At 37.3% G+C, this 21,292-nt stretch overlaps 1 protein-coding gene across 2 annotated transcripts in view; it reads right to left on the bottom strand.

Moving 5' to 3' along the window:
• Nucleotides 1–21,292, bottom strand: part of ror2 (receptor tyrosine kinase-like orphan receptor 2) — an 88,912-nt gene that overhangs the window by 4,493 nt on the left and 63,127 nt on the right. The window contains exons 3-8 of one of the 2 annotated variants that reach the window (XM_067398375.1): nt 12,931–13,227; nt 10,378–10,408; nt 1,991–2,109; nt 1,055–1,357; nt 496–753; nt 194–399 (exon numbers count right to left, since the gene is read on the bottom strand). In XM_067398375.1, coding sequence (XP_067254476.1) covers nt 194–399; nt 496–753; nt 1,055–1,357; nt 1,991–2,109; nt 10,378–10,408; nt 12,931–13,227 — 1,214 coding nt within the window. Of the gene's footprint in view, nt 1–193; nt 400–495; nt 754–1,054; nt 1,358–1,990; nt 2,113–10,377; nt 10,409–12,930; nt 13,228–21,292 lie in introns of both variants that reach the window. The other variant, XM_067398374.1, reaches the window with a different exon arrangement.

Below are 21,292 nucleotides of genomic sequence, written 5' to 3'. Positions count from 1 at the left end.
TACATCTGATGTAATGTCAAAATTGAATGGCAAATACAATTCTGGCACATGAATCCTCAAAGCATTCAAGTTCGTTTTGACCCAGAAGAGATACATAATTTTTGTTTAAGTTTAAGTTCCTTTGAATGCAAACATGGTTCTGAAATAATTATAAGGGTTCAAACTTTTAAAAGCTAAAATGATGGAAGATTACCTGATGCTTGTGCTGATTAAGTAGGGGCAGCTCCAATTCTTGACTCGGTGATGCAGTGAGTTGTCGGCGAGTAGGAGTGTCAACAGACTCCTTTTGTTTGTTGCGGCACATGCAGATCAAGAAGAATAAGCAGGCAATAACAAGAGGGGTGGCTATACTTGGGATCAAGATGTACAGTATCTCCTTTTTCATTTTCTCTGGAGGTTCTGGGAAAAATGCAAAACAAATATTGCTTAAATACATTGAAATCAGTTGTTTTTTTGCTCACCATGAGAGTCATGAGATTGAGATGTTCTACTCACTGCAGGGCTGAACATCACAGACATCCACTCTAACATTAGGGTCCAAAGTGAAACACCAAGGGCTCTCCATTTGCCCTCCAGGGTTCCTGCAGAAGTTGTGCCCTCCTCTGAGTTCAGGGTACTCGACAGGGGTTAGATGATGACTGTGTGGATATTGTGCACTCCAGGGCTGGCACTGGTAGCCTGATTTTGTGACACTGACCGTGCCTTTGTAGTTGGCGCCACTTCCATTGTAACAGCTGTGATTTGGGGGTGAATCTTTAACAAGGATTGAAAATTAGTATTTTCTCTCAAAACATTGAGTAAATGTAAATCAGAGTCATTGAAATATTCATTTGTGAGTCAGAGTTATAGACAATCATGTATAAACTAATACAACCTCAACAAATTTTAGATGCACCACAAGAGGGCCCTCTCGCTTTAATTGCTGTTGCTCTTTCAGAGTGCTTGGGAGCCAATTACCTCAGATCTCATGCTATTATTTACCCTCACTTGAGTTTTCCTTGGCTCTGAATTAAAACCCATTTTTGTGTTTTAGAGTTAAGTCATGTCAACCTACATTGCGGAGGCAGGCCAATACGAATGCAGCTGGCAGCTTCAGGTGAGCCGGGATGGGGAAGCAGGTTGCACACAGGCAGTTCGAGCTGCATGAGGATGAGAGGGTTGGAGCGTGCGATGGTGTACTCCGCATTGCACAAGTCATTCTCCAAAGCTTCGCACTCATCACGGCAGAGCTGGCGCCGTCGTGGACCTCTGGTGCCGTCCTCGCATAATGGGAAGACGTAATAGCAGAAAGACGGGATGGCAAATTCAGAGCACTGGTCTGATAGCTGGGTAGAGGTGCCAATCATCGTGAAGGCCGCTGGAGAACAACACAGGTATGATAAATAATCATAAAAGCAGAAAGTATGGTAGGGCTGCATGATATATCAGAATAAAATCAATATTGTGATGTGAGTTTCAGAGTGAAGCATGTCACTTACACACATGTTCATGATGCATCGTTTCAGATTCTCAGAATGGCTTTGTTCATTTACAGTGAATCAAATCATTCTGAGAGCTGTGAGCTGCATGTGTAAATGAACACGCTTCACTCTGAAACCAGCAGCACATTTATAAATCTGCTCATAAGTTTACATACCCCTTGTAGAATATGCATGATGCTAATATAAAAAAATAAAAAATTAGAGGGATCACAAAAATTGCATGTTATTTTTTAGTACTGTCCTTAGTAAGCGGTTTTACATAACAGTTGTTTACATATAATCCACAAGACAAAATAACTGAATTTACACAGATGAACCAGTTCAAAAGAATCATTCTAGAATGATTCATTCTTTCCAAATAGATCCTGTATTCTTTCACTTTACAATATATATTGCAGAAAAACATTGCAATATCATTTTTTTTCAATATTGTGCAGCATTATCATGATACATGTGCTAATAACTGTGATCAGTGTTCACAGCGCTGGTTTCAAGAAAGCAAAGCTCACCAGTGATGCGGTTTTCACTTTCGCCCTGCATCTGCAGAGACTCCACGTAGATACTCCTGTTTCCTATGAAGCGAGCACATGCAATGCCTCGGTACGGCTGGCAGAAGCCCTTCTCGTGCCTTCTAGAAGAAAATGATAGACAGTGTTGATGACCAAGATGATAACATGCCTGAATGGCATACAGCTGATATTTAGTAAGACAACTCGACTAAAGCGGTACTTTGCAGAATAAGGCCCACAGAGGACAAGTTTGAGTTTCTAACTTCAGACACCACATTACTTATCACAATATCATGTGATTATGGCAGTTTAACACTAGTTACAAGGTCTGGGCAATGAAACTAAATGCTGGCCAATATAGTTTTGGAGGTTTCACGGCTATATATGCGTGGCCTGGTGGCCAGTCTTCACTGATTTTACATTCCCTCAGTAAGAGCAGAGTGTGGTTGAATTAGCAGAGCAATAATACAGTTGTACATAAAATATTGCAATCCACACAACATAATGGGAGACATAGAGTTCAAAAGAGGACAAATTCTTGGTGCATGTCTCGCTGACTCATCGGAGACTAGGACAGCAAGTCTTTGTGGTGTTTTGATGGTATCCAGGGTAATGTCGACATACCACCACGTAGGATGAACCACAACCAACAGGAGTAACTGGACGCAAGAGGAAACTGTCTGAAAGGGATGGCCAGGTACTAACCCAGATTGTATCCAAAAAACATAAAAGCACACAACTGCCAAACTCACTGCGGAATTAGATGCGTGCCTCGACTCTCCTGTGTCTACGAAAGCTGCCTGTCAGGAGCTCCAGAGGGTCAATATTCATGGTCGGGCTGCTATAGCTAAACCTTTGGCCAGTCATGCCAATGCCAAATGTCAGTTTAATTGGTGCCAGCAGTGACAATATTGGGCTGTGGACTATGTTAAACATGTATTGTTCTCTGATGAGTCCACCTTCACTGTCTTTACGATGTGGAGAAGCCCCATAGAGGCTTAACACCCTTTTGCTGAGCAGTATGAAGCACATTGGTGATGGTTTGGGCTGCAATATCATGGCGTACCCTACTGTGATTGATGGGTGTATCATTGCCAAGGAGAAGATTCTGGAGGACCATGTCCACCTAATGGTTCAAAAATTGTACCCTGAAGGGGGTGCCGTGTATCAGCATGATAATGCATCAATACACACAACAAGACTTGTGATGGAATGGTTTGATGAACATGAAAGTGAAGTTGAACATCTCCCATGGCCTGCAGTGTCACCAGATTTAAATATTTTGAGCCACTTTGGGGTATTTTGGAGGAGCAAGTCTGAAATTGTTTTCCTCCACCAGCATCACACAGTGACCTGGCCACTGTTCTGGAAGAGAAATGGCTCAAAATCCCTCTGGCCACTGTGAAGGAATTATATCTGTCATTCCCAAGATGAATTGATGCTGTATTGGCTGCAAAAATAGGCCCTACACCATACTAATAAATTATTGTGGTCTTAAACCAGGTGTTTCATTGTCCCTGTATATTTGGTGCATGTCATAATTTTAACTCGTTAATCATTTTTCAGGGATGCAAGTACGTAGAGAAATGATATTTCCATCCAGTCTGACCAATCTGCAACCCTTCTAATACTGATGTTAAACGAATATCCTGCTGACCTCAGCAAAAAGACCACAGTAATGAGCATTCAGGGTCTCTGTAGTGAGTCTGTGCATCTCATGACCTCTTATTCAATGATCCTGAAATCTAGGTGCTCACGTTGAGCCAAAGCGATACAAAAGTCACTGTGGACTGCGGTTTGAGTGTTATGATTGGAGCACTTCTGAAGAAGTTTCAATGGTTGTTTATTACGCTACTTTTGGGCTTTGCTGTTTCTCTCATCATAATCTGAATTTAAAGTGACCAAAATCACTAAGATTTGCTGCTCAGGATATCCATCTCTGCTGTTTATGCAGTTACCAACTGGATAAAAGTGGCCTATTCTGGCAAAACAGAAATGTCTTTATGTGATGACTCAGGAACTGCTTGGAACTGGATTGTGAAGGCTTCTGAACTTGATGCCTAAAGGTTTTTTTTTTTTTTTTTTTGGTCTTCACAACAGACATTTGTTTTAGTCTCACAATGAACTGACAACACACAACAGCAATGATTTCCAGAGTTAAAATACGATACAGTGTAAGGCTCGGGTCCAAAAACGTGTCTCCTGTCTACCTTCTAAGGCAGCATCCTAGCTGAAATGGAACCTTGTACCTGATGGACTTGAAACATATGCAACACAAGCAGAAACTTTACTGTGTTGTTAAAACAGGGGTAGTAAAACTAAAGGTGAACCCCAAATAGTGTTGTGTACTATGCGGTTTTATAGTATAAATAGTCTGATCAGTGTTCACACTGAAAATTCCAAAAATAAAGAGTGCACTAAATACCTGGATACAAATACGGATTACGGAAGAGGATTAGGGCCAAGCTATAATAAAAAAAATTAAACCATCTCGAGATTAAAGTTTGAGAATAAACTCGTTAAATTACGAGAAAAAAGTTGTTAAATTACAAGAACAAATTAGTTAAATCACGATTTTAATTAACAATATTTTTCTCAATTTAACAAATTTGTTCTCGTAATTTAACAACTTTTTTCTCGTAATTTAATGACTGTATTCTCAACATTTTATCTCAACTTTTTTCTTGTAATTTAACACGTTTATTCTCAACATTTTCTCGACTTTCTTCTCGTAATTTAATGACTTTTTTCTCGTAATTTAATGAGTTTATTCTCAATATTTTATCTAGACTTTTTTCTCGAAATTTAACAACTTTAATATGGAGATGGTTTTATTTTTTTTATTATTGCTTGGCCCTAATCCTCTTCCGTATTGAAAAGTTTGGGGTCTGTAAGATTTTATAATGTTTCTGAAAGTAGTCTCTTCTACTCACCGAGGCTGCATTTATCTAGGCAAAAATACAGTATAAACAGTAATATTATACATATTATAATTCAATTCAATATATCTGTTTTCTATGAGAATAAATTGTAAAATGTAATTTATTTCTGTGATCAGTCTTCAGTGTCACATGATCCTTCAGAAATCATTCCAATTAAAATCATCAATTTTGATTTGATGCTCAAGAAAAAATTCTGATTATTTCAGTGTTGTGCTGCTTTATATGTTTTTGTGAAAACCATGATGCATTTTTCAGGATTCTTTGATGAATAGGAAGTTTAAAAGAATTACATTAATTTAATATGTAATTTTGTAACAATTTTCGCCTGCTCTATTCACCATCTTAGATTTTTTTCCACAGAGCTCGATGAAATGTGCGAAGGATACATACAATGTTACCTTATAATTTGGCCAAAAGAATGTATTTTAGAAGGCAGCACAATCCTTCTGGAACACCTTTCACATTGAGAGGGCGTCTACAATGCCTCCATGTTGCCTTTGAAGGTACGCGCTACTAGGTTTTTGATTAGTGCGCTATAGAGTGCATCATTTTGCTTGTTTGTGAGACTCCTGCACTGCAAACAGAACTGATCTGTTACCAATCCAGAACAACAGGAAAATACATTTTCTCCAATATCTCAATAATTTACTGGAGTTTAGTGATATGCCAAACAGTTTTCTGAAAATGTCCTAACCTGGCCCATATGCAACATGATCAGAAACAAACAAACTTATCAGCCTGTTTGACATTTTAGAGGATCCCTAATCATTCAAAGTTCTCTTAATTTTGTTTAAAACTGTTATACAGTAAATCACACACTGCTGCCTGAAAATTCCTATGGTGAAACCTCAATGGATGTAGTGTGAAGTTTTGCTCTCTGAAGGAATTTTGCACTATTCACTTTTCATTTTGCTCCAACTGTGGCACATTGCCAGCGTACCCATCAATGCCGCAAACTTCTGCTACGTCCAGGCTCAATATCACATATGGTTACAATTTCACCGCAATTTGGACTGAGCAAGGAATTTTCTCTCAAGCTAATGTTCAGGGACTCGAGCCTAACAAGATTCAGATTTACTTCCTACGTTTTTGTTGTTGAAAATATTGCAAAGAAAAAAAAAAAATGAATGAATGCAAAACATTATTTCCCTAATGGCTGTTCCTTGTAATCTGTAATCTTTGTAAACTGGAAATTAGTTTTGCATAGATGTTTGACTTTAAGAAAATAAAGGACCACATTTTTTAATATCCTGACCCACATCACATATACTCAACATTTATCAATGTGAAAAACAATGAGCCTGTCAAGTTGTAAACACAACTGGAGATTTGTGCCTCTCATGCTCATCTGTAACCACTTATGTAGACAAAAACAATACTCTGCCTTTATCGAATATGTCTACATGTGGTCTTAATGCTCTTCTACTTGGATAATATTCTTCTTTAATGACTCTAATCACCGATTATCCTCACTGTCCCACAGAACAAATTCAGCCTTGGACCTTCATTTGTGCAAAGAAGTCTAAAGGCCTTCTTTATTAAGCAAAATCGAAGAATGAACTGGTGTGACACCATTTCGAACTAAATTTCTGGGAAAGTTTGCTCTGGCAGGTAAACACCTTCGAACTACCATTGGTCCATCTAAATAGGTAATAGGTAGGTGTGGCTTTTTCTTTCTAGGCATGTTCATTTCTTTTGTTCAGTCCGTCAAGGTGAGACCAAATCAAAATATGAACACACTGGAGAGCCGCTTTATAGTACAAATTTAAGTTGTAATTTTAACTGAAAAATACACCGACTGTTTTTTCATGTTTAATTCAGTAAAGCTGCTAGAGGGCAACTAGTTCAGCTTTAAAACATTGTACAAAATGACTAAATATTAATATTGCATTGACAAACTATCAGAGCAAGCAATTGATGCTAAGCCTTTACAAAAGAATAATTTCCCTTAGGCAACTTGGTGGATATATTATGAAGTCAGTTCCCTTGAAACATTTTCTTTTGTTTTGCTTAAAAATGGTTTCAAATAAATGTCACTTGATTTGAAAAAAAAAAAAAAAAAAAAAATTATATATTATATTATATTATATTATATTATATTATATTATATTATATTATATATATATATATAGCAAGCTGCAGTGCAAGTAAATTATTTGCATGTCAGTCTTCTTTTCCTTGAGAGATTACGTATGAGGAAGAGGCCTTATCTCAAGGATGTTTAGATTAGATTAATCCTCATCTGACCAATTTAGTCATAATTAAAACACTTGAAAACCAAAAAGTCAGCCAAATCACAGCATTATCTGGAGAACAAACCCTGAGCATGCTTTACTAAGTACTTACTTATCAAGCTTTTATTTTGTTATTGAGAGGAAAACGCGCAGCACATATTTACACAATCTAAATGTGGACTGCGTTGGGATGTTCCTTAACACTATACCACTGCTCAGGTATTTTAAACGTTTTACCTATAAGCGAAAAACTGTAAAGAACTTAGCTGTGAGTTTATTAGGACCTTGAGACATGGTAAGTTCAATGAAACAGAAGTTTTTTTTTTCTGGCAGTACAAGCAGGAATCATTTTTAGCTTAACAGTTGGACAAACATTGTATTCCTGATAAAAAAACATTTGTTTTGAATCAGTCGGTGCAGCAAGAAAACTTTTGAGGATTAGGCTAATGCCAAGGCATCTGCTGAAACTCACTTCACTGGAGTGTGGATCTAACTGCTGGACAGGAACAGAGGATGTGTTGTCTACTCGGAAGAGAGAGCTACATATGCAGTACTGGGAACTGAAAGAAGACAAACACTGCAAATTTCACCACTAAACTACTTCTAACTGCCAAGGGCCCACACATCATACTAAAGCTCTCATCTCATCTTAGGACCCTTGTGTTTTTTGTGATCATAACACAAGTGGTCAGTGCTAAATACAGATGAAGATGGGGCCTTAAACGTTTTGTGATCAGATCACTGAAAAGACCTGGCACATATGACCATGTTGAAACACTCGTCCACCCTAAATGTGAGAAAGCGCACCAAAACAAGCAATTCAAACTTTTCTGTGTTGTACACTAAAACACACTGATTATGTTACTAATCAAAACACACTGATTACGTTAGAGTAAGCGGTGTAACATGGGTTGTTCATTTAATATAATTGTACACCACATTTGGCGCGTTCACAAAAGTGCGATGAAATACGAGGGGAGTGTCTATAGTAAAAATTTAGACATCAGTGACTTTTTTTTTTAAATACATGTTAATACCAGATGGATACGGTAATGCATCAAAACTACATGGGACATTTTTCCGAAATATCTCCTTCTGTGTTCCACGGACAAAACAAAGACATTCAGGTTTGGAACATCAGTGCAAGAAGACTTCCAATGACAAAATTGTGCTTAACTTGTGTAGTCACATTAGCGAGACTTTTAAAGGTCATTATCTATAGTATAGCGATGTATAAAGCACTGCTCATACAAAAGTCACTTTCAAACCAGCCATCTGTTGGTCAAAGCGAGAAATATTTTACCTTCACACAAAATTCCAGATTGCATGGATTCCTACTGAAATGACTGGGTTTTGCCTGCGAAAATATGCTTAACAACAATAAATGTGGCTGCACCTTTACAGCATTGATCCACAATTGTAACAATTTAAAAATTATTCGTATCTATATTCTAAAAAAAAAAAAAAAAAAAAGGAAGTGGACAGGGCTTTACCCGGAAGTTCATACAATTACTTGAGAAGACTTATGTATATGTCTGTTTTCTTCGTAATTATTACTGAACAAATTTGCCTTGTATAACTGATAAAAATAATATATTTTTATTATTATTACTATAATATTCTTTAAATATCTTCTAACTGTTCAAGCCGATAGCCAAAGCCAATAGCTTTGAGGGGTAATTCGGTTGTGTTTCAGGCGAGTCCTAAAAATTAAAAAGTTCTAATTAAAACAGCAATAATAAATGTTAATAAGAGTGTGTATGTATTGCCCCCCCCCCACCCCCTAAATAGTAGAAGGTATATGATTAAAGTTGATTCTAGTTTATTTGCTCTGATTTCTGAGAGGCAACATTAATGCGGTTATTTGATTTGCGCTCATTTCATTCATAGTGTTTACACTTATTCAATTCACACACTCATTATTGCATAGTGATTTTAGAGGTTTATGTATCGTGCTTTCCCCTGGCTCACCTGATATCCAGCAAACACAAGGAGTGACTGTGTCAGCCTCAGCCGAATATTATTCTGCAGAATTACTCATTATTTTTTTATTCATTTTGAAAACCATTATCCATGCATTTCCGAATAAGGTATTCGGCTTCGGGGCACACCCCTAATCCACAGTATGTCAGTTTGTGGGAATGAAGGCTGAATCCTATTAACATGAGCACTGCCCTGGAAACATCCCCACAGACATTGTACCATTTATTTAACCTGGAAAAGGAAACATTAGGACCTGCCACAAAATTTCCCCAACCGAAGGAGGCTGCCAGCACTCTCTTCGGCTCTTAGGGAAGTTAAGTCAGATACTAGTTCATGCCAGGATACAATTCTGTATTTTTGTTCTTTTTTGGAAAAGCAGGTCCTGCTTTTTTTTTCCACTAATCAGCTTAAGCTTTTTGTCATGTCAAGATAAATAGAAAGAGAGTGAGAGAAAGAGTAAAAACAAGACGCAGATCTACCATATTTATATTATAAGACAGCCAGCAAAGAGCTTTAAACTAAACACAAAACTGTTTTTCTATCAGATAATCTTCTCAAGCTTCAGTTCACACAACTGCGAAGAGATCTGATATCAATTTTAAACAGAAATGTGGTGAATCAGCTTTTTAAACAATGTGATCCAACTCAAAGTCCTACCAATACTTATTGTTTTAGAAGAATTTTTAAAATTCATTAAAGGTGCTCTAAGCGATCCTGGGTGGAGTAACTTCCTGTTGATGTTCGAAGTATTGTCAAACAAAACAGAGGCTAGCTAGACCCTCCCTCCTCCTCCTCCTCCTCCTCCTCCTCGAAACCCCGTCATGAACGCACATTTAAAATCATTCTCGTCGGTTATTGACTGGAGCATGTTTATTATGATTCGTGGTCCAGGCTGCACCAGGTTGTTTTTGTTGCCGTTTTCGGAGCTTGTGGCGACTACAGAGACCGTGTTTTTTTACAGTGTGTTCAGGGGACAGGCAGCTAGCGGATAGTGAGGAGATGTTTGCTGTATGTGACAAAAAATGTTTTGGCCTAAAAACGCGGGACATCACTTAGAGCACCTTTAAATGCAAGGCCATTTGAGAGTGTGCATTTTTGAAGATGAGGCCAATGGGTTGGAATAAACAATTTACCATGTGGAAATGATGAAACATTTATTTACAAAAACAAACAAAAAGCAGGGAAATGTGAAAGCACACAGAGACAAATGGACAAAAGTAGTACTTACGAATCATCTGGTCCAGGGCCAGGGGACTGTCCTGTAAAACACAGATAGGAGGAATTACAGACAAGAGTCTTAACATGATCTTCCCTTTGGGAGCAGCTGTTTTCACAAAGCCTAATTTGCCGTTTCAGCTCAAGAGAAGCTGCAGTGTTATTACGCCAAAATTACTTTTCAGAGAGGAAGGAGGCACGGCTCAAGCAAGCTCCTAAAACTGTCAAAAGCATAATGTGAAATATTGGACATGCTCCTTGTGGAGAATTTACCGTATGCACATAAAAGGGAATTTTTCCCCCCCAGAATGAAACAGTGGGAAGTTGTTTCTTAAGAAGAGTCCTAATGCAGGAACACTGAGATTTATGCTGCTGCTTTCCTATAAATATACAGCGATGCCAGGGTGAGATTTGGCGCATATGGCTGTAAAACAGTGCTGCTTTAGTTTGCTCTGTAAATCAATGGACTCCCCAAATAAGTGAAAATAGGCAAACAGTAAAGAAAACACTAGAGCTACGATACAGAGGAGAACGTACTGATTGCAGCCCTGACTGTGAGGAACTAAAAAAAGTTATAAAAGTCTGACAGGAGTTTAGATTAGAATGCCACACAGGTGTATTTAATTGAGCTAGGTTCATGTGACACCATCATTCATAATCATTTCCAAATAAAAAGCACAAACTTGGCCAACAGATCTCTGCAATGAATGGAAATTTGTGCCTTCTTCCTATAGAGTGCAACAGCAGGGTTCTCAGAAAAAAATCCCATTAATTTACTCTGTAGAGAAATTGATTTTTAAAGGCTCAGAACACATTTTTTGAGCTGTGGACAGATATATATAGGCTGCACATCATTGAAAACACTCATTAATTTTATTTATAATTTGAAATTAGTTATTTTTGCATTTTTCAGAGCGATTTCTGTATTCCGGTTTGAAAAACAAAGTCGGAGCAACGTCACAAAATCTGAAATCATTGTGTACTACCGGTAAGATCCAGAGTGCTGGTTGGCTCCAAGTATGGGCTGGTTGAACATGCTGACGTCAACAGTTTCTACATTTATTCATGACTTAAAGCTCCTTTAATCCAATCAGTGCGCTGTAGTATGCATAAGATTATAATTGCGGTATTATGCATGAGGAAGTATCACTTCTCTCGCCTCGGTCTCTTGTCACTCAGAGACATATCGTTGGTGTTCGTTTCCTCAGTGCTCAAAAATGCATTCTCTTGCGACGCGACAAGAGCAGAGGTTTGTGTGTATGTGGATTGTGTTGCTGTAATCTACCAGCACAAATGGAAATATGTTGGCATGAGATCGCATTACAGCGGAGAATTCAAATGTCACAAAAGTGCGGCTCATTCATCTCTGCCTGCTCTAGCTGCGTTCAAAAACGCGAGCCGTATGTATGTTTCCCTCAGCACAGCAGCACATGAGTGTTGTTTGTATTTTGCCGCGATGCGGTCAGAACTGGAGTTTGAATGCGAACACGTGAAAAATAAGATTGTTATGATATAAACGCGGAGTGCGCATATGATCGGTTTCAGTGCAGAGCTCTGCTTTTTGTTTAACAACACTAGCCACGTGGATCATAGGCCTATATCATATACAGAATAAAGTATCTGTGTTTCAAGTTTTTATAGACATTTCACATATTCTCCTGCACCAAATATGAACCAGCATGGTGTATGAACACATATTTCATCAAGTCTTCTTCAAATGAATTATGTGTGCAAACTGGACACTGACACAGTGGTGTATGTTAACGTGATGACACGATTACTGATGAACAAAAGACTTAGAGAATGGACAAAATTAAACTATGTCTTTATTTTTTCTCTGTTAAACTATGAGTCATTTATCATGAGACTGCAGTGCTCGTAAACGTAATGAAAGTATTATTAGCCCTTTTAAATATTCTTTCGCATTTTTCCCTTGTGCTTGGGAGTTTGTTGTCATTTTTCTCCGTGCTCATATTCATTATTCTGTGTTGTATGTCATTTCATTGGTTGTTCTCTCCCCTCTTCTCCCCCTCTGCACTCCCACTTTTCCAGAGCTTTACACACCCATTTTTACAGAGATTTTCCAGCTCAGAGGTGTGAATGACCAGGCTATGAATGACCCTTTCATGATAGCGTATAAACCTTCCAAGAGAGACCTACAAAATTTAAAGCCTATGGAAGCCAGTGTGATTTCAATTTAATTTTTCATCAGTTAATAGCCAGACTCCTGGTGAAAAACTATACTACCCATAATCCTGAAGAGAGCTCCACCAATCAGAAAAGCCACTGTTACCATAGACAAAGAAAGCAAAAGAGCTCAGCAGCCTTCGCCCACTCCCATGAAGCATTGTGAATGATGTCACTAAGTCTCAAAGAACAAATATACACTAGCTTTCAAAGGTTTGTATTTGGTATGTTTTTTTAATGTTTTTAAAGTCTCTTATGCTCACCAAGGTATTCTTTTCAGAAATGTCTTAGATTGGATCACAGATTAAAGTTCGTCAATTAAGAAAAAGAATTGGATTGGGAAGAAAAAAAAAAAAAAAAAAAAAAAGCAATCATTTACCTCCATTACCCAGTCGCACATAGAGCACTCCAGTTGCCGAAATAACCTTGATGGAATTCCAAGCCACACACTGATAGTATCCAGTGTCTGTGGTGTCCAGATCTTGAATGCGAAGCTTGGATCCAGCCTCGGTCTTGCGAATGGAGACTCTGCCCTGTTCCTGCACCACTGGGGCATCATTCTTCAGCCAGCGGATGTTGGGCCGCGGGTGGCCCGCTACTTTGCAGTGTAAAGTGGCTGTCTGGCCCTGCACTATAGTTATATTGTTCGGCGGCTCCACAAACTCCAGGAAATAACCTGAGGGAAAAGGGCAAGGAAGGCTGTTAGAGGGGTCAAAGGTGGGGACCCTGAGCATCAATGCAGGCTTAAGAAAAAAAATCAACCCCCCAATCCTCGTTGTGAGGCCTGTGACAGACACTACCTTTAGACAGTGAAACCATTTTAAAGTTTCACTGATGTATTGCTTTCTGCCTAAAAAAAGAGCAGGTCTCAAATTTTAAAGGAAAAAAATGGGAAAAAATGAATGGGAAAAAAAATAAGGCCCAGATTTACTAACAGCTTGCGCCAGCGCAAATCCTTTTTTGGCATTAAAAACTACTGTCAGTGAAAAATTAGCAATGAAAAAAGGCATGGATACAGTTATTTTTGTGGTGAACTTTATTACATAAGCATTTGTAGGAGTTTACCTTTCAGATGCAAAATTTATGTTTCATAAGGTTTGGGGCAGTCAATTTACTAGTATTTGCTGCATTATTTAACACAAAAAAAAAAAACAGTTTAGTAAATCTGGCCCTAAACATAAATTTTACATCACACATTAAAACATTAAAATAAAAAATAAAAATAGAAAATTGGAATAAATCCACGGCTGAACAATTATTCAGATCATGATACATCTTAGAGATAAATAAAAAAAATAAAAACATTCGCAATGTGTTTCAGTGTGAAGCGCGGCACTGCTCATACACACACAAGTAGCTCATGAAAACTGTTTTCTGTGTTCTTATGAGCTGCTTGTGAGAGTTCACAGATAATACTGCTCTCAGTTTGCAGTAAAACTGCTCTGTAAATAAGTAACTATCGTTATAAATAAGTCACTGAATAATACACTCAACCAATCTGTTCAAAGCCACTGAATCATTTAAAAGCAAAATGCCACTGCTCTGTGTTGCAGTGATTCTGCTGTGGCTAAAGTGGCTTAATTTGAAACTTTTTTTGCAATATGGACCCTTTTCACATTTCCAGTGTTCTTAGATGTTGAATTTAAAATAGGGAAACTGCAGCAAGATTGATTGTTGCATTCCAATTTGCTCCAACAGCTAAAGAAAAAAAAATGCATTATAGCATTTCCACAACTACAAATGAGGAAAAACAATGTTAAGAGACTGATTAAACAGAAGAGAGAAAAATTTAACATTTACAATCATTCCCTATATTATATATATATATATATATATATATATATATATATATATATATATATATATATATATATATATATATATATATATATATATATATATATATATATATATATATATTTTATAGGTAGCTCAGAAGACGAGACACAAGATTGAGTTCACGAGAACGAGACGAGACTTTTACACACCATTTTTAAGAAATCCTCAAAGATGAAATACATGATTAGAAAAATAATCTGCAGGTGTATTTGAAATGTTTTAACTAATCTTGTAATTAATGTAATTTCAGTTCTACTTTCTGAGCGTGAATTATCATATGCAGTAAAAGACAACAATACTCAAGCACTGTAAAACGTTTTGCTGCAAACTGGCTTCTCTCCTGTATTTCATACGAGTCTCTTCAGACCTTACTGTACATGATTTATGAGCTTCTACAACTTTTGACCTCCTAACTGAACTCCTTTCCACAAACTGATCATAGAAATAAATGAGAATAAGGTCTCATTTATTAAAATTAATGTATTAACCAACATCAACAATGAGCAATATCTTTGCTACTGTATTTAGTGCAAATACAGACCAAATTTTTCTTTAAGCATGATGCAGAGCTGAGAGATGCTTACAACTACACAGCCCAGCCTAAGATAGCTTTCATATTGGAAGATATTTGCATGCATCAGGGAGCCGCTTTCAAATGTGGGGTATTGACATCGCATTTGAACACACGCTCGCGTTTACTTTCACTTTCGCGACCGTGCATACTCTGAATAGGAAGCGGCAGCGACCGTTATCCAACTGAATTAAATGTTTTTTTTATTTCTATAAAAAGCAAAACGACAGTGGAGGCGTAATGTAAATGTAGCGGTGGCATCTTCTTTCTGAATTTCACCCTCACACTTTTACAAGACTTTTTGCCTCGAGAAATCTTGTCACAATTTAATCTTGCGAGATCTCATGACATGTAATATATATATCACAGACTATTCATGTCTTACATCACAGTCTGTAAAAAGAGTATTGTTTTTAAAATGTGAGTTACTCAATATTAACATATGTATTGAAATGTTGTGTAAATGCAAATCACACACAATTGTGCCATCTTCTTTTTAGTCCAATTCCTCAGAAACCACTATTTTAAAATAGGTCTTTTAAAATAGGTTGGCAGATTCTGAATCTGTGGAAAGAGGTTCCACATAAAAGAGGTTCTTTTTAACACTCCTCATCTTTTTCTTATTTAAATACTTCTTCCATTTAATTACATGTTCTATGAACTGTCCTAAAACACTGGCTCATGTGATATTACTTTATTAACAGATTCAAAATTTTGTTTGCATAAGCCACATTGAAGCTGGTCCAAGATTTTTGGTTCCAAGAATTTCAATTGTTACATCACTAGTTTGTAAGCATTTTTGAGTTTGTTTTAGTTGAAGTTTCTGTCTCATTTTTAAATGGAAAAGATAAACGAGTGGACTGGCTAAGGTCAGACTGTCGCAGCGCTGACCCCTACATTAGATGGCAGAATTTTAAATGAACTACTCAACTCTGGGAAAGCACATCTGGATTAAGCAACTTCAGCTTCAACTCAAAACAAACATCTTCCATGGAGTGGTCCCATCCTGACAAATGCGGATGAAAGAAGCGTCTCAGGAGATGTTTTGTTTGTTTTGGCGAACCTATGATTTGTAGACCTTAGCAATGTAGCAAACAAACCCTGAAAAGGTTACTCATTTTGGGTTCCAAATGTGCATGGAAGCTGTGTTTTGGTCAGAAGTTAATAAAACACCTGAACTTTATTTCAAAGTTTGATTTTACAATTTCATATTTTGAATACCTTGGCTAAAACAGTTCACAATTATGATATTAATCGAAATATTAAGTTTGGAAAAAAACATAGTCAAATTAATTTCTCTCGTTTATTTTGTGTTTTCACAACAAAGAAAGTAAATCGCTCAAATTATGAGTGCAGGGAAGGGGAGCGAGAGTTTGTAACCATTACTTTACAAAAAGCAGAACTTCCTGTTGATCAGCACTTCCTGGTGCTTTGGACTGGGTAATCTAACACTCCCACACTTATGCTTTCGCCTTTCTCCTCCGACATGATTTTGTACGACAGCAGCAGCTACACACTGTCTTTTTTGTTTTATGACGGGTGGCAACCATCGTTCATTATCGAAGGCGATTCATCTGCGATAATGAGCGCGATATTGCGTAGCTTGTCAGTGATCTACGGCTCTGTCTATTAAATGCCGCTCCATTTGAAAGCAGGAGATGGCGATTTAGCGGTAATCAGGGAACCGGCTTTACTGACGAAATGCGCGTGACAATCGCATGCGATATATCGCCCAGCCCTAGCGCCACCTACTATGTTGGAGTGTCAACCAATATTTACAATATTATTGTATAATTTTAACATGACATCAATATGTAATCTTTTTAATATTATGGTTATCGTCAACGGTATATTGCAAATTGTCAATAACAATTATTTTGACATTGTGTGCATAGAGGGATGTAGGTAGCTTTAAATAGTTTTAACAGCGCTGGCCCCAGTGTGCCATTGAGTCAGAGGCCTCCACTCTTCACAAAGACATGAGAGATGACTCGATGGTGTAGAAGTGAGAAATGCAACAGGACTGCATGATGGGAAAACAGAGAAAGTGTCAGCAAGAGTGCAAAGAGAAGAGGCAACAGGCCTGGGTAACCTCAGCCTGAAAAGTGTGAGCTCATAGCATGTACAGAGCCAGACGGATCTCAAATAAACAGCCGTGTGCGCAAGAGCCAGACCTCAGCCTTATCAAGCAGACATGAAATGTGCTGCGCTCTTGAACCTGATCTGAGATCATATCTCTACAACCCACAGCCATCATAAGGGTGGTATGTAGCCTTAAATGGGTTGACACGCAGTTGCCAAGTTGTCCAGCCTATGCATGAATGATTACAAGAGCAAGTATATGGTTTTTAGGCAAACACTTAGTGAATGCGTACATCCAAACATGTAGCCTTTTAGTGTATACTCCGTTTTATAGTGTGCAGACACATTCGCAGACACATACAAAACTTCATCTTCGTCTAGTGTCTGTGCCATTTCTCTCCTTAAGTTATGGCCGATAAAAAAAAAGAAAAAAGTGTACTCTTTTAAACTAGACTTGTGCGTATTTCTTCATCCCCACAGAAGCGCTCACCGCTCGTGAATGCAGGCACCTATTGTTGCTGCCTTCTCCAGTAATTATATTCTATTGAATAGATTTTTTTTTGTTTTGTTTTTTTGTATAAACCAAAGTATACTTTGGGCTTAAAGCAACCCTGAAAACACACCATTCAGTTAGGAACAACATGAAACCATAATGATCCTGAGAAGCAGATAATTCAACAGTCAAAAAAGACGACAGGGATAAGCCAAAAAAGCACAAAAACAACAACAAAAAAACCCCCGTCAAAACAAGGCAGCGTTGACAAGATCTGCATCACATCACAGAAAATTTGTAAAGAAACTGAGGCATGAAAGGCCCATTTGTGTTGCACACCCAAACTGAGAAAGCGAGCAGAAGCTGTGAAAACACAAGCAGTCTGAGAATGAGTGAGACACCCTCACTGTGGTAAAGGCAAGTTGTTACAGGCACTCTGCTATCTATAATCGGTGTGGAAACATGAGCGAGGGTGTTGTTATCATGCTCGGATGACGTTCTGAAGACATGACAATGAGAGTGTCTACTACTGTACATGAGTGTGTTCCGTATCAGTGAAGCACAGCACTCTTCAAAGAACCGCTGCTGCAAGACCGTCTGTGGCTTTACAGTGTAGATTTACATTCAGGTAAGGTCAGCATGTTACAACATGCAGAATATGGAAATAATATTACACAAGTCCATTATTTCTCATGCATGTGTGCCAGTGCAAATGAATCACAAAAAGCACACCAAAACAAAGTACAAAGTCTGCACCTACTGTGAAGACGTCAAATCGTACATACAATCAAGCAGGGTTACAACATGCTGTGAATAGTACAAAATAAAGCATTCACTTTAGGGAAAGGGTAAGTTGAAGTAAAACAATAAGGCCAAATTAGAGAAGCCAACATTACTGCCTTAATAATATTTACAATAAAAATAAAAATAATAATAATAATAATAATATAACTATAAAATATATTTGGAACGGACCGTCATGCAGTTGCTTATGCAAAAAGAAAAAAAAGTCTCCAGATATCTCTCTCTGTAGCCCAGGTTTGGCAAGTGCAGCTAGCAGGCGAGTTTAAGTGGGTTTGACTATTTGTGGCCGGCCATGATTGGAACGATAAACAACACAAGCAGTGCTGACAAGCCACTATAACCCTCCATGTAACCAACCTCTGCCCTTCAAACGCAACACAAAATGCTAAATTTTCAATATTTTAAAACTGCAATAAATTATTGAGTAAGTGCATAACCAGCCAGTGTTCAAAACCATCTCCTTACCTTACCTTAATTCACAACAGTAAGCTTGTAATAATGTTTTTTTATCTATTTTTTTTTTTTATTTTATTTGAGTGGTACTGGTAGGTTTCCGCGGGAAATGCGAGTTTGCTTTTGCATCATTACGTCACATCTGTATACATAAAGAAAGAGCCCTGGATGCTGCAGCTGGTGGTCATTTGTAGGTTCTTTAAACAGTAGCTGGAATAATTAAACGTCATTTTGATGGCGGATTGTACGGCCATCTTTGACAACTGGTGAATCAACCAGTAGTAAAAAGCAAAAGACTTCAGACTGCGGATTGGCTACAGCAAAAAAGGGAATGTGACCGTGTGAAATATTGTGAATATTGGCAGTGCTTTTGATAGATGGCATGAAGTCTGTGTTTTGAACAGGTTTAAAATGGATGCAGAGATTGATTTTTTTCTGCTGGACAGGTTAAACATTTTAATGGTTCACTGGGAGGATAATGCTAATTGGATAACGCTAATATTACACACTAACGTAGTCACGCAATGGTAATATTAACAATTTGAGAACACTTACGGACTTACGGACAGCTTTAAGATGAACAAAAAGGATTTCAAGAAAGAATTTTCAATGCATCACAATGACTATTATAAAGATATATTTTTTGTCTATAGTTGTTTTCAGTGGCTGCATAAATATAACTTCAATAAACATTATTTCTAGCAGAAGTTGCCAAGTTATTACTGATCAAACATACCAAACATGTCATTAAAACGAGATGCAGTAATATCGAGTAATACGAGTAATAGGAGTAATATGCAGTCCTGAAGTCAGCGACCCATGTGAAAAAGTAGTACACTTTAGCATACTTTCAAAAATATTACGGAAATAATATATTTTAAAAGAACACTTAAGTTTGAACAAAGTTTTGGAATGTTTTTACCGACAAGACCTAGTCCCAGACTTAAAGTGCATGTTTGAGCTGTTTTAACTGAAAGTAACCTGCACTAACATATCTTAAAATATGTCAGTGCCATTGTTTTGTTTCAAGATGCACACCAATCTTTTTTTTTCTTCATATTTACAAAAGCTACTTAAATGTCCTAATTGAACTAAGGCCTAATCCTGGCTTAATAAGCCATGTCTGTAAAACCAGGCCTCAATTGCAAAAGATTAAAACAAGCAAGGATTTAAAAATGTACTTTATGTCATTTGACTTTATTTAATTTCACATTATTACTAAGCACACTTTTACAAAGTGTGTTAAGAAAGTCATGAAAATGTGCTTTTTTAGTACTAAGTGGCCTTTATATTAATAATATCTGTAAATACAGTAAAAATGTAGCGATATCACTGTGTGTGTGTATGTATATATATATATATATATGAATCTCTCAGTTGTCCTCAGTATGAAAACACAGATCTCAAAATCCTACAGCCACTGCTGGAAAGGGTTCAAATATGCAAAAATGTTTGCAAACTGATGAATCTGCAGGAACTGGGAGGAATTTTCTGAAGAACAGAGCCCAGTTTAACTGCTCAGGACAAACAAGAGACTCATGAACAACCATCACAAAAAAACAAAAAAAAAAACAAAAAAAAAAAAAACAGTATTGAGAAACAATGGTTCACATACTTATGAATGGGGTTATTTTAATAAATTCAGTTATTGTTTTGTTTTGTGAACTAAATGCAAACATCTTTTATGTAAAATATCTTACTCAGGACCGTACTAAACAAAAAATAACATGCATTTTTTTATTATCCCACTTATTTTATTAAAATAATTCTCATTTTCACAGATTCTGCAAGAGGTTCACATACTTTTTCATGCCACTGTATATCGCTGCAAGTGCACATTCAATACAATTAAGTGTAAACAAAGTCAGTCAAAGTGATGTATGGGAACATTTCAGATGTTGCCGATTTGTTTTATTGTAATAAATATATTTAACATTTGTGACGTAACTGGTTATTTTTTATGTATGGGTTTATTAAACCCATGCCATTCAATGATGTGCCAATTAAATGAGTACAATGTGTATAAAATTGTGTATAAAGTTTTGTTTTGAGTGGTGATTATTATTGAATCATTAAACAGTTCAAGTAAGGCTGGGTATTGATACAGATTTTGAGTTTTTGGGACATTTAAAAACTACTAAAATAGAAACCAGAAAAACTAACAAAATGTCTTGTTGAAGAACACTGTTGACAGTCACAACTGGTTATAAAATATGGGGACATCTTTGTTAGATATAGGAATTTAACTTTACTAACATGCTTTGCAGCCACTGTGAATTTTGATCTTGCTTCGAGTTCATATTGGTAATGCATGGTTTAGAAACGCTGCCCTTCATACATTCATTCACTCTCCTGAAAACTATTACTGCCTCCTCTCGTCCCCAGACCCCTTGGTCCCATGGCCAACACAAATAGTCTCTGCATCACTCCTTTGCTGAGCTGCTATTAAACAGGCCTGCCAGAGCAAAGTGCTGGGTTTTCCTGAAACCCACTGATTTA

Source organism: Chanodichthys erythropterus, chromosome 10 (genome assembly GCF_024489055.1).
Source record: "Chanodichthys erythropterus isolate Z2021 chromosome 10, ASM2448905v1, whole genome shotgun sequence".
In the NCBI taxonomy this organism is placed as follows: Eukaryota; Metazoa; Chordata; class Actinopteri; order Cypriniformes; family Xenocyprididae; genus Chanodichthys; species Chanodichthys erythropterus.
The sequence above is the reverse complement of the archived record's forward strand: the minus strand, read 5'-3'. Positions and strand labels throughout refer to the sequence as shown.